This window comes from Theropithecus gelada, chromosome 17, assembly GCF_003255815.1.
Source record: "Theropithecus gelada isolate Dixy chromosome 17, Tgel_1.0, whole genome shotgun sequence".
In the NCBI taxonomy this organism is placed as follows: domain Eukaryota; kingdom Metazoa; phylum Chordata; class Mammalia; order Primates; family Cercopithecidae; genus Theropithecus; species Theropithecus gelada.
In genome coordinates this window covers 70,155,231-70,168,438 of record NC_037685.1, presented here as the reverse complement: position 1 = coordinate 70,168,438, position 13,208 = coordinate 70,155,231, and the positions used below count along the sequence as shown (strand labels likewise).

The 13,208-nt window shown below is 37.5% G+C and overlaps 1 protein-coding gene across 1 annotated transcript in view; it reads right to left on the bottom strand.

Moving 5' to 3' along the window:
* Positions 1 to 255: 255 nt before the first annotated feature.
* FREM2 (FRAS1 related extracellular matrix protein 2) overlaps positions 256 to 13,208 on the bottom strand; it is a 178,280-nt gene continuing 165,327 nt past the window's right edge. Inside the window, exons 17-24 of the mRNA XM_025364577.1 lie at positions 8,735 to 8,927; positions 7,085 to 7,189; positions 5,519 to 5,646; positions 5,286 to 5,420; positions 4,426 to 4,552; positions 3,353 to 3,540; positions 2,699 to 2,845; positions 256 to 1,377 (exon numbers count right to left, since the gene is read on the bottom strand). Coding sequence (XP_025220362.1) covers positions 874 to 1,377; positions 2,699 to 2,845; positions 3,353 to 3,540; positions 4,426 to 4,552; positions 5,286 to 5,420; positions 5,519 to 5,646; positions 7,085 to 7,189; positions 8,735 to 8,927 — 1,527 coding nt within the window. The 3' untranslated portion in view covers positions 256 to 873. The remainder of the gene's footprint in view (positions 1,378 to 2,698; positions 2,846 to 3,352; positions 3,541 to 4,425; positions 4,553 to 5,285; positions 5,421 to 5,518; positions 5,647 to 7,084; positions 7,190 to 8,734; positions 8,928 to 13,208) is intronic.

The following is a 13,208-nucleotide window of genomic DNA, read 5'->3' as shown; positions in this document are numbered from 1 at the left end:
GAGAACATTGTCTTGTAGTGACTCTAATGCTATGGCATTTATTCATCACCAAAATGTCACCAACCTTCTAATTTCCTACAAATGTTGAGCACCAATAAGGTATATTACCATGCAAGAGCTCTGCCATTACTCACTATATGCCCAAACAGAGCAGTATCTCTTAAAAATCTCTTCCAGAATTAACATATTCTTTGGTTTAATTTAAAATTAAATACGCAAACAAAACAAGGAGAGTCTGATGAGAATGAGAAGCAATTCAAATTCAAGTGAGTGAACTTCCTTCCCTCGATCTTTCCTTCCACTGTCTCCCAAGTAGTGGATCAGTTGATTTGTGGGTTGAGCCACCCCTGGTCACAATGCTACGCTGTCTTCACCTATTTGAAAACTTGTCATAATAAACAGTGTGTTCACCAGTTTTCCAGACTAGCAAGGAAAACCTTTCTAGTAATAATCTGTTATACAATGAATAAACAATGTGATAATTGCACCTTCAATATTCACACTGAAGTAGCAACAGTAGACTCCTCTTATACTTGTAAGAGAGTCTGTTAGCACCTTTTAATACATTTATCTCCACTGCAGAGAGAATATGTCTAAAATGAGGAGTACATTCCTCACCATCTATCCATGGCTCTGTGTACATGTGAGTACATTGTTGCTGCCTTCGGGGCAAGAGGAAAGATGTCTTAATTTGTCCTTTGATGCATAAAAGAGTACGGAGAATTCAAATCAAAGTACATTAGTACAGTCGTATTCTCTGAGCAGCTTCATCACAGACATCCTCCATCCTCTATGGTTTACCAGAAGTAGTTAGGGTTCCATTGTGATCTTTTCCGACGCACTTAAGGAAAAGGTGAATTCTACCTGCGGTCATCAAACTTCTGAGCTGTCATTGTGATGGCTCTGTGGGGGCACCATGGGCTCGCTGCTGCTGGAGCCCTTCGGGGCCTCCTTCCCCCTGAAATTTTCCTTGCCCCTGCACATCAGCACTGCAATGACAGTGAGGCAGATGGTGAGTAACCCTACCACGGCGCCTCCCACCACAGTGACCAGGCTGACTGCAGAGCTGGGGCTGTCGAGCTCCCGGGGCAGGATGCCATCCGGAGGTACTCTCCCCTGGGGGATCTGCTTCTTGGTGCGGTCCAGGGCAATGTGCTGGATGTTTGTTCCCCGATTGTTTTCAGCACCAATCTCCCACGCCAGTGAGGGTGTGCTCCTGATCTCTCTCTTCTTCCGGCTGTTGGTGGTAGCTTGGGGCTTTCCTTGACTCACCAGAGAATGGTACTCCACGCTTCTTTTGCCAATACCTCGATTGGCATTGTCTTTTGATCTCACTGTATAGATCGTATGTATATACCATTCTCGGCCCAGAGCGACCTAGAAAGCACAACTCTATTTGTTAGGAGATACTAGATACCATATCAACCTAATTCACCACTCTTTGCAAGAGAAATTAATGGCAGAGATATTAATAAATGATGATTTATTTTAGTCTGCAGAATTAACTTACTTAATAATTTTGAACGAGTACTAGGTGCAATGCTCTGTGCAAAGCACTGTATGATACATTCCATGCAACTCTTAAGGGAGTGAATATTTGGTACTTGTTGTCATAGAATGGGAGAGTTCTAAAGACCTATTAATAGGTTATAGAGTCTAGCGTATTCATTTAAAAAAATGAGTAAATAAGAATATACAGCAGCTAACTGAGTTGCCCAATGTTACTCAACTAGTTAGTGGCAGAGGCAGGACTATAGCTCAAATCTTCTGAACCTCGGGACTCCTTTCACCGTGTCTTGCTGCTTATTGCATAAAAGACCATAGGGGAAAAAAAAATCAATTTTCAAGCTTTTCTGGGGCTTTGGAAAAGGATGAATTTCCTGATAAGTCTTTGAAGCATGAAGGATTTAGAGAGGTCAGATGCTTTGAGATTTAATGGCAAGAATAAAAATAAAACATATCATACTTCAACTTCTTGTTTGAAAAGATTCGGAATAACAAACACGCTTTCTTAAGATTCCTTCCTCAGGTTGAATGAAAATAACGCATTTCTCCAGGCCATCCTGTCGGGTTAATTTTCAGTAAATATCCTAAAGGGTGCACTTGCTCTGACAGAGATTTACAGTGTAAGCACATCTTGAAATTTGTGGCATTTGTCTGCTCAGTGTTGTGGTGGCTGCCTGTGTCCCCATCCACCTTTGATCTCTGAGTCAGGAATTTGTATCTTGGTTTCTGAAATCCTTGAGTGTGGAGCTGTGCACAATTGCTTTCCTGAGTTCAGCAGTTCACACAAGATCACTCTAATTAAGATGTGCGTGAAAAGTTAGCAGGAAGGATGTTTTGAATAAGAAGAGCAGATTACTCAACTGTCAGACACAGATTTACATTCTGGGCTAAATAAGACTCTTCATTACACATAGTCTTAAAATAATATTAATACATTAATAAAAGTGATAAAAGCTATGAAGGCCAGAAATATTGCTAACAAAAATAATAAAAGCTGGGTTTATGGAGTACTCACCATATGCCCAGTAAGGGGCTATGTGGTTTCTACGTCATATCTTGTTCGATGTTCCCATTAACTGTATGCAATATTACCATTACTGCTATTTACATATGAGACATCTGAGGCATATAAATGTTCCGTAACTTGCATGTGGGTACATAGCTATTACAAGTGAGCTTGCTTTTGGCCTACCTGAAAGAGTGGTGTTGAGTCGACTTTAAATCCATCAGATCCAGGCTGATTCACTAAGAGAATGGCTTCGGGGTCATCCACTGCTAGTTTGGCATTAAATAGGACATTTCCAAAACTGGTCGCTTGTGTCTCTGGCTGAGCTTTGTCCTTTAAGCAGTAAGGAAAGTGGTGATTGCTGTAGATAATATCAGCTTTTGCCAGGACAGCATGTTTCCCTATTTGTTTTGTGCAAGTACAAATTACTATAAAATGTCACCATTTGGTTTACGAAAAATGATCATTTTGTTTGTTTTTCTATTTTTTTTTAAGAGATGGGAAACTTCTCTGCCACCCAGGCCAGAGTGCAGTAGCATGATCATAGATTGAACTTCCTGACTTAAGCAATCTTCCCACCTCAGCCTCCCAAGTAACTGGGACTCCAGGCATGTGCCACGATGCCCGGCTAATTTTTAAAATTTTTTGTAGAGATGGGGTCTCACTATGTTGTCCAGGCTGGTCTTGAAATCCTGGCTTCAAGTGATCCTTCCATCTTGGCCTCCCAAAGTGCTGAGACTGTAGTATGGCTGCTGTGCCCAGCCTGGTTTTTAAATATAAGACAAGGAGGCTGAACTTTGAAAAATCTGTCTAGCTCATTGTTTGGGTCAAAGCACTTACCACAATTTTAAATCTATATAAGAGTGAAGGAGAGTCGGCTAAGCAGCCATATTCCGCATTAGTTGGACTATACTTGGGAACATAGCCATCAGCTCCAGTGCACAGAAACACCTTCTCAATGCTGCAGTAAAAGGAGTCACCCAGGTTCTGGACAGGATCCACCATGACACGACCGTAAATTATATCACCTGAATTAGAGATGTGGAAATGTTATTTCTGTTATGTGGTAAGGTGTGTCAATGTGACACTGTAAACAGGTTATGACAATGAGGACACAGAGATTATTTACTTGCCACTCTCATCTATTATCAAATGTTGAAGGCCTGTTTGTATGAGCTTCAAGATCTGGTGCATTCCCAGGCCTCAGGTAAGACCACTTTGCAGACTAACCACAAGTGACTAAAGATTTGTTGAGTCTCAGATGCTCAGCCACGAGTGGGAATAATTTCAAAGGTCTGGCCTATAATTTGACATTAATAATACCCCACTGTGGTTCAAGTCCAGTTTACAAAAATAAGTTGATAAGATATATACTGATACAATATGGAATAACACTAAGAAAGAATCAATAAAAAGTCTAATTAACTTTATTTGTTTCTGAAAGAGAGTTTAATGAAACCCCCTGGTGTTCAGTTATTTATTTCATAACTATTATTGAACCCCTACCAGGCATGCCAGGTGTTTTTGCTAGGTATGTGTGCTAGGTGCTGAATATACACCGTTGAGCAAGGCAGGCACAATCTTCACTTAAGAGGCATTTACAATCTCCTGTAGCTGCAGCATTTAAGTTTATGCAGGTTGTAAAAAACATTCAAGAAAATCATCTAGACTTGTGCCAAAAGTCACTTACGTAAGACAGCTAGAGATTAGCTTCCTCAGAATAAAAAGATACCCAGTAACATATACCCAATTGCAATGACTTCCCACACCAGCTAGCATGAGTAAAGACTCAGTTACATTCTCAAAACCATGAAAGAAGCTATAATTTCCCCCCTCAAACACAATCCCCAAAAAGCAAAGTGCAAAAGATATACATGACAAATAGAGTATCCCTTTCATTTGTAAAGTGATACCTTCTGCAAAAGCAATATCACTCTCTTGCCCGAATCCCATGGATCCATCAGACAACCAGAGACTCTTCTTAGAGAGCAGGTACATTTGGGTGTTCAAGCTAAACTCAGCAGCCACTGGATCACTGACCTAAAACCAAAGGCAAAAGTCCTTTCATGCATGGGTGGTTCTGATGGTGCGCTAACATACTGTTCACAGATTACACACATTCACTGTACATGGACTGTAGAACACGAAGCACTGCACTGCAATTTTCACAAGCCACCTTAAAGAGCTGTAACATTGCTTTTGTCCTTGAGACGGCGAAACTGGTGGGGTCACGTCATTTTTTGAATGGGACTAAATAGCATTGCTTGAGCTCATTTCCACTGGTTTATTGGGTATAGAAAGGACTTGTAAATATCATTGTCAGTAGAAGGTCAATAGTATAAATTCTTGAAAAGAAGATGCCATCACATTTCTTATAGTACATAATGGCAATGAGGTACTTTGAGGTGGTTTGAGCCTACAGGATTTCATTCTCTTTAGAAAAGAACAAGAAAAGAAAGGCAGAAGTGTGGGGAAAATTCTCAAATCTCCAAGACAGCAAACTTCAGGAAGAGACAAGATAAGATCAGATAAGAAAAAAATAACCATTGCATACGTTTAAACTCTGAATTTTACATCCTGTGCTAACAACAGAGAAAGAGCAAATCTTTCCTCATTCTTTTATCCCTTGCTTCCTTAACTGTCTGATTTCTTTTCTTTTCAGCATGCAAGAATTAAAGTTATTCATGTGCGGATACTTCTTCTTTTTTAACTAATAAATGAAAAACAAAGTGGGATTCTGCAGGTCATGAGATGATAATTCTATAAGCCACACCTGTTGGAATCGGATGTCAAGGTCAAAGGTGACAGGCTCTCTGGGGTTGCAGGTGACTGGCAGGCGGTATTCCTGATGTGATGGGGCGGTGCATGGCACCAGCTTCACAGTATAGGTGCCTGAGTAGTCACGTACCTTTGAGGAGAAGACGTTGATATATTATATTTAAAAATCCGAGGTGTAATCAGACAGCAGCAGCAGAAGAAAATCAATGAAGAGTCTTAGTCACTTACGGCAAAGTCAGAGACAAAGCTCCACTGCTGTACTGGCTGGTTATACGTTGGTTCACTCCTTATGAGGTGGAGGGAAAATGTCAGGCCTGGATGATCAGCTGACATGATCACTGAGTTTGTAAAGGATGCTAGGAAAGTGCCAGTAATGAAAATAATGACATAGTGGTTCAATGAAGAGAGCATAACAGTTTAGAGTTTTCAAAATACACTATCATACATTATTTGCTTCTGTTCTTATAAGATGGCTGCAAAGCAGTCGTGGTTGGTATAATTATCCTCCTCTGGCAGATGAAGAAACTGGGCTGTGAGTGACTATGTGACTTTCCAAAGATCACACAGCTAGGATGGGACTTTCTGGTTCCCACTTCAGTGCTGTTTCTGCTCTATGGTTCTGTCAAAAGATAATTGCACAGAAACGCTCAGATTGTTCACAGCTACTTTCTGGGGAGTCAGAGCAGCACAACAAAGGGTGATGTGAAAGCATTTATTGTGCACCGAAGCTATGAGCTGAACTTAAAATAGTCTGTTAGTATCCACACAGCTGGGCAAACCCAATTTATGAATGGAGTCTAATTTTACTTAGATTGCCTGCCATCACGGCTACACAAAGATCCAGTTTATTAGAAAGGTAGGCACGTAGAAGAAAACTGTATAGACCAGAAAATCCTCATTTTCCAGAACTGTCAAATACAATAAAGCAAAATGATTTTTTGGGATTATTTCTTTCTTGTAGCTCAGTTCCATAAAAATACAAAGAAGCCTCTTTCTCTTCCTAATTTTTTAGCTCTATTCTCTTCTGTTAGAGTTCAAGCCCAGAAAAAGAAAGGATATAAAGATGTTAAGTGAACTATTTTCCCTTTCCCAATCTAACATAAGCTGGCAGAAAAATAGCTTATTTTTTATTTGACTCTCCATATTACTAACATGGAGACAGTCAAATAAAAAATAAGCTCTTTCTAGTGAAATGTCCCTTATTAAAAAAAAAAAAAAAAACAAATGAAGTTAGACGTGGCATTTTACCGACTGCTGCTTTATCTGCCTTATTGATATTCAAAGCACGGTGCATCACAGTTAGTAAAATTGCATAGCCAATACTTATTAAACATAATTAACATGTCCAAAACGTAAATATGAAAGTGAAGTACCTCTTCTGACCCTATTAAAAGGGTTTCTCACAGTACCTAGGAAAAAGCTGTGAAAAGAGAACTGCCTGCTGAATGAATCATCTGCAATTCAATTTGCACAATGGAAGCAAAGCAGAGAAAGAAATCATTATTCGTATGCTCTTTAAGGAAAACTTTACTTAAAATGAACTCAATAGGGTTTCCTTTTAATTTTACTCTTATTATTTTGCATTTTCTCTGAGAGTCTGCATAATGATAATTTTGTGGATTATGAGATGAAGCTGAACAATTATCAAGCCCTCATGGGGACAATCGAACATGTACAATTCATTTGAGATTAAGGGCTTCAGTGGTAACAGGGAAGCACGCTGAAATGTGTGAAGATGGAAAGTCTACCTCATTTTTGCGTGATGAGTGGTTGTTAAAAGATAACGGGGCTTACCGGGATGTGACAGCACAAATAAGCCATGGAACTGAGCCTCTGTCTTGAAGTGCACGGCCAAGCGCCCCTCATCACCGATGCGCATGCTGGTTGGATAGAGAGAGCCTATAATGGAGAGAGTACCAAGAATGACAATATATGTAGCCAGAGACCTCTTATATACAGATTCCTTCCAAAAAGTAATTCACGTTTGACTTGTCTTTAAGCATTCTGGGCAAAGCGTATTATCAGAAGAATTCTGAATAATGGAGGCAGAAGTATCTTCATTTTCTTTTCTAAGCAGAAAAGGGAGCCAAAATGAATTGTTAAGTAATGTGAGTGAAGTCACTATGAAATACACAGATTAATTAAAATAGATCAAGTTTTTTTTTAATCTGAATTTACAAAAATGAAGCTGTAAATTGAGAGGCATTGCAAAATTGTCAAAATGATGGAGATTCGGACATGTAAATAGAAATAGGTTTGAGTTATCCAGAATTATTCCTAATTTTATAGACTTAAAGAAAGCTCTGAAGCTTTCCCAAGAAACTTAGCAGTTTGATAAAATTTGGCTCCAGAAATCAGAAGCAAACAAGAGATCCTATGTGGAGGTTGGGAACCACAGAAAAATCCTCATTAAGATTAACTTAAATATACATCTTCTAAAACAAGACATGGACTTAAAACATTTGAAATAATTTGGAATCATAACTCAGGGTGATCATATTACCTGTCACATAGCTCTAAAACAGAAACTATTCAAAATGAAACAGGGAGAAAAAAAGACAACAACAAAATGAACAGAGCATAAATAGGTTTTAATCCGCTTAAGAGAGTAGATTTACATTTGAGGTGTACGATTAACTCTGTTTTCCTGCTGGCTGATAAAATGTAGTACTGGCATGACACTGCGGAGGTTTGTGGAATCAGAACAGTAATATATGTCTGAAAAACAAAAAGCATGCATCCTACTAATGGATTTATTAGATTGATGCTTGTGGACTTTGAACTATGAGCCCAACATGGAGATTGAAACCAAGTTTTGCAAATGCTTGCAAACTCGAGCTAGTGGCATTCACAGAGTTTGCAGATGTTCGGCTAAAGTATCCCAGAGTAACCGAATTTTAAATCAGAAGGAGGTATTAGAAGTTTTGTCTATCATTCAGAAAAAATTAAGTCCCAGAAAGATTAAGCAATATGCTTGAGATCTCACAGCTAGTTAGTTGTAGAGTCATGACTAGAATCCAGGCCACAATTTGTATTTAATTTAAATGCACCTTTTTTTTCTGAAATAAAAATGTGTAACTTTTTCCCTTGGTCATTTCTTGTTTTCGTCGGAGCTTCCTCTATCCATTTTCTAGAATCCAGAAAAATATATATGTTGCGTTATGTAACACATAAATAATTAATCACCTAAAATAGATCGCAAGGACAAAATATGCATGAAATATATAAAGTTATATTTAATAATTCCATATTACACACAATTTAAAGCCCTAATATGATTTAAAGTTTTTTTGATGAAAAAGGTGAAATTATCTTATTATAGAATAGAAAAAGAAAATCTATTGAAAGTTGTTTGTACTACTTTTAGCAATGGCAAAAAAAATCCTCTTAAATAATTTAAATAGGTTACAAAACTATAGAGTGTTCCAAGTCTTCGGAACTCACCTTGAAGTTCAGCCTCTGGGGGGCTGCCAATTCCATCATTCCACAAGATGGCAGTGTCGTACACAAAAGTTAGACGAAGCTCTGACTTCAAGTCAAAATGCTGCCAGCCTCCTACCCCCACGGGGGAATGGAACACGTAGGAAACATACAGAGGGACTCTAAGGGTCACATAGGACTGCACTAGGTTTAGGACCTAAAACAATAAAATTACATCTATCAACACAACTCAGTGTTAACTAAATGAGCCTAATTTTGTACAAGCCATTTTCTCCTTTCGCTTAACTGAAGATTTTGAGTAATCACTGAGAAGAGGAAATGACAGCATTTTATAACACGGGTTTCCCCTCACTTAATTTTGGATCGATTAAATAGTTGTTACTAACTACCTTCATTGGCAACAAAGGATATGTACCAGAAATCCTCAAGACAGTGCATTATTTTGAGCATACTATACTTACAAAATCCTCTTCACTTTAGAGCAGTTTTATGAAGATAGTTTACATACCATATAATTCACCTATTTAAAGTAAACAATTCAATGGTTCTTAGTATATTCAAGGAGTTGTGCAACCAACACAATCAATTTTAGGAGATTTTCATCGCCTCCAAAAGGAAGCCTGTACTTATTGGCAGTCACCTCCTAATCCCTCCTCCCCGCCAGTCCCTGGCAACCACTAGGTCTTTATGTATTTGTCTATCCTGGACATTTCAGATAAATGGAATCATACAAAATGTGGTCTTTTGTGATAGATTTCTTTCATTTAGCATAATGTTTTCAAGGTGCATCCATGTTGGAGCACGTTTCAATACTTCATTCCCCTGTTACTGAATTGCATCCCATTGCATGCACGTATTACATTTCATTTATCTATTTATCACTTCATGGCCATTTGGGTTGTTTCCAGTTTTTGGCTATTATAAAAAATGCTGCTATGAGCTACTTTTTTATTAAGGGACTATGAAACATAGATCTGGAAGTAAGTATATTTACTAATGATGTATAACATTTATAATATCTCAAGAGTAATTAGTTGAAATGAAGTGTCTTGCCTTGAATTTTATGTTTTCCTGTTTCTGGTATTTAGTAGATGGGTTGGGAATAGTGGAGGATAAACTAATATTTATTTATTGAGTACTTACCATATTTCAGAAACTGTACTAGTTTCTCAATAAACACTATTTAATATTTTCACTCTTCACCATAATTATATTTACATGTATGGATGGATAGTTGGATGGTCAGTGGATGACAGACAGAAAGAGAAGAAGATAAAATTAAGACTCAAAGGAAAAAGGCAAACGTCCCACAGTATTCTCGAAGCCTCTTGAATGGCTCGGACAAGATCAGAACTCAGCTTCTGGCCCATGTTTTTTCCTATTCTGTCATACTTCATCGTATTCCTAACAAAGATGAAGGCAGTCCTAAGGTCATCTAACAAAGGTTATCATATTTAATTCTCAAAATAGCTCTGCACGATAGTAGGACAAATACAACCAGCCTCTTCTACACAAGAGGAAAGGACTTAGGTCAGATCACACTCCATAGAAGTTTCAGTCAGGCTGTCTGATAATGGTCTAGTTCTTCCACACTGAGCTCACAACAAGAATCACAGGCGTAAGTTAGCAAATAATGTAAACCATGAGAACTATAATTTTGAACATTCTTATGAAGTTAAAAGTAAACTGCTCATGTCACAAAAATGATGACCTGAATCCCTAATAAAAATACATAGAAAAGAACCATCAACCAAACAAGTGATTTTATTTTTAACTGTATAGTATAGTAGCTAGCATTCCCTACTACCTGCTAGCCTGGCCAGCAGGAGAGGTGCTTTGCATTAAAAGTCCTCTGAGACAGTAGTTTCTATGGGCAGCTGTTATTACTTCATTGAGCCATTGATTTTGAAGTGCAGTGAAATGGACAGTGATTAAGTCAATCCATATGCCACTAGTCCTTAAGATTAATATTTTACCTTGCAATTTTAATAAACCATGATTTTAAAAAATAATTAGGCTTTAGGCATAGACTCCCAATTAAACTTTATAGGTGCTAAGAAGAATCTTTTCCAATATTATATTCTATCCATCAAATGTTACTGAGTATGCTATTTTGGAAGGAATTAGTAATATTCACTTCCTATGAATAAGTTACTTGGAGTACAGCTCCCCAACTAATTCTTGTTTGATTTTATTTGGTGTTGTGGTAAACTAGAGTTTGATCATTTTTGGACACAGAATCAGCCTTCCATTGCATTTTCTTCGTACCCAAGGCTAGGTCTTCTTTCTGTCTACTTAGAATCTCTACCTAGAGGAACTGGAGCCTAAATGAAGCTACCTTGACCATCTAGATCACCTACCTTCTTTAAAAGTGAAGAGTGCAAGGCAATCATTCTAACTTTTAGATGTCAACTTAAAAAGCACTTAATTTTTCTTTCAGCCTATATCACAGGACTTTTCAAGGTATTTGTTTATACTGAAAGAAATATCTGTCAAATCTTAATGAAACTGAGACACAATGAGTGATTTCATATGTCCTTATTGCTGTTTGAAGTTTCTTCATCAAAAGCAAGCAATACTTTAAATTCCATATTTAAAAGGAAAGTGTAAAATGCAAATATCATGGAAAAAGTAACACACTGTCAAATTTATTCTACTACACACTAGGGTAAGTATATATCTTGCAAAATAATTTAGAGTGGCTTACATGTAAAAGAAAATCAGTGTACAAAGCATAAAACAGTGGGATGGAAAAATGACCTCTTAAGTATATTCCAGCCTCAAAGTTTCATATTCCTAAATCAAATACACAGTAAAAAAGAGGCATAATTATTCCTTAAAGCAACTAAGAAAAAAAATGTGTTTACTTTTCCAAAATTATGCTATGTCTTCTCATAAGTACATTATAATTTCATGTTTTAAGTGAAAACTATGATTGGGGTTGCGTTTCTGTAGTTTATTCATGCACATTGAACAATGTTATCAGTCACTGTTTACCTTACAAATGGGAGAGTTAAGATTCTACGTTGCAAAACAGCGAGCCAGGACAATAAAAGGTCAAATGATCTGCAGTTTTCAATTATTTTAAAAAATTGGTTTCAAGAGAAAAGCTACCAAACTATTCGATAGTTCTAAGAACTTAATTTACCTTTAATAACCATTTTGCCTCTAAAGTGTTTTTTATTGTGTAAACAAACAACTTTAAATTTTGTTTACAAAATATGTGTCACACATAAAGGTAGAGTGGAATCATTTATTTAATTCATCTCTATTTTGCTTTTCTTGCTATTTATCTGTGTTTATATTTTAGAAACTAATAAAATGATTTTAGAGTCAACTATCATTAGAGAAATTCCAAATTTGTTTTTCTTGGCAAGTGAAATTCTTCACTTTTATGAGTGATGATCTGACTACTTTGTTGCTCTGTAAGCTTCTTGTCCGGTGTCCTCATGAGTACTTGGTATATTCCCTGGCACAGAGTAGGTGTTCACTGAATATTTCTTTAATGAATGAACATACAAATAAATGAGATGGCAAAATCAGATATAGTTTTAATAACAGCTGAAGCTAGATGTAGTGTAGCTGCATAAAAGTTAATCACACTTCATTGCTGTTAACAGATAACTATCCTGTTAACCAATAAGGTAAATAATCTGAATTGGGAGGTTGGAGAAGGCAGAAAACCCTTACAGAGTGTGTTAGATTTTCATTTACAAAGAAAAATGCAGGAACTTGACAACATTTTATGGTAGTAGCTTTAGCTACTGAGAACACATTTAAAAAATCAATTATCTATCATGTTGTTCCTAGCAAAAGCAATTATCAGTTGATAAAATGTGTTTGTGCAGTGATTACCTTGAGCTAAGATGCCAAATTTGGGAAGGGCTAGAGGAGGGCAAGCAATGTCTGCTAGGCGCTTGGCCTGGGCTCTGTGGGATTGTTGAGGACAAACAGACCTGGGTCAGCACCAGCTTGCTGTGGGGGCTGTTTACTGAGGTGGTCAATAAAACCATGAAGCCTCTCTGAAGCACATGGAGTCTGTGCTGATGGTTTGCTTTTTATTTTTCTCCATTTTTCCACCCTTAACGCTGAAATGCAAAAGTTTGGAAGGCCCTCATGACATTCTAAAACAGAGTGTAAAGTAGAATTTACCAAGCATTTACTTTGCTTTCCTTCAGGTGCCATCTCATGAAATATGCTTGCATTCAGCACTGATCTGCCTGTATTCAGATGAAGCTGTAGACCACTGTTGTTAGGACATGGATTTGCACCGTTTTACAAACAGTGGGTGTGGATGTAATCTGGCGTGTACTTTCATGAACGCTGTCAGGCGGCATATTTGTACCAAGAACAAAGGAAAAAGTTCATCTGGGTTTCTTGCAATTGAATCTGTGACCATATCCATTCCTCACATTCACTCACATTCAATTTAATGCCCAGATAAGCATTATGATGTGTTTAACAGCGTAAGTTTATA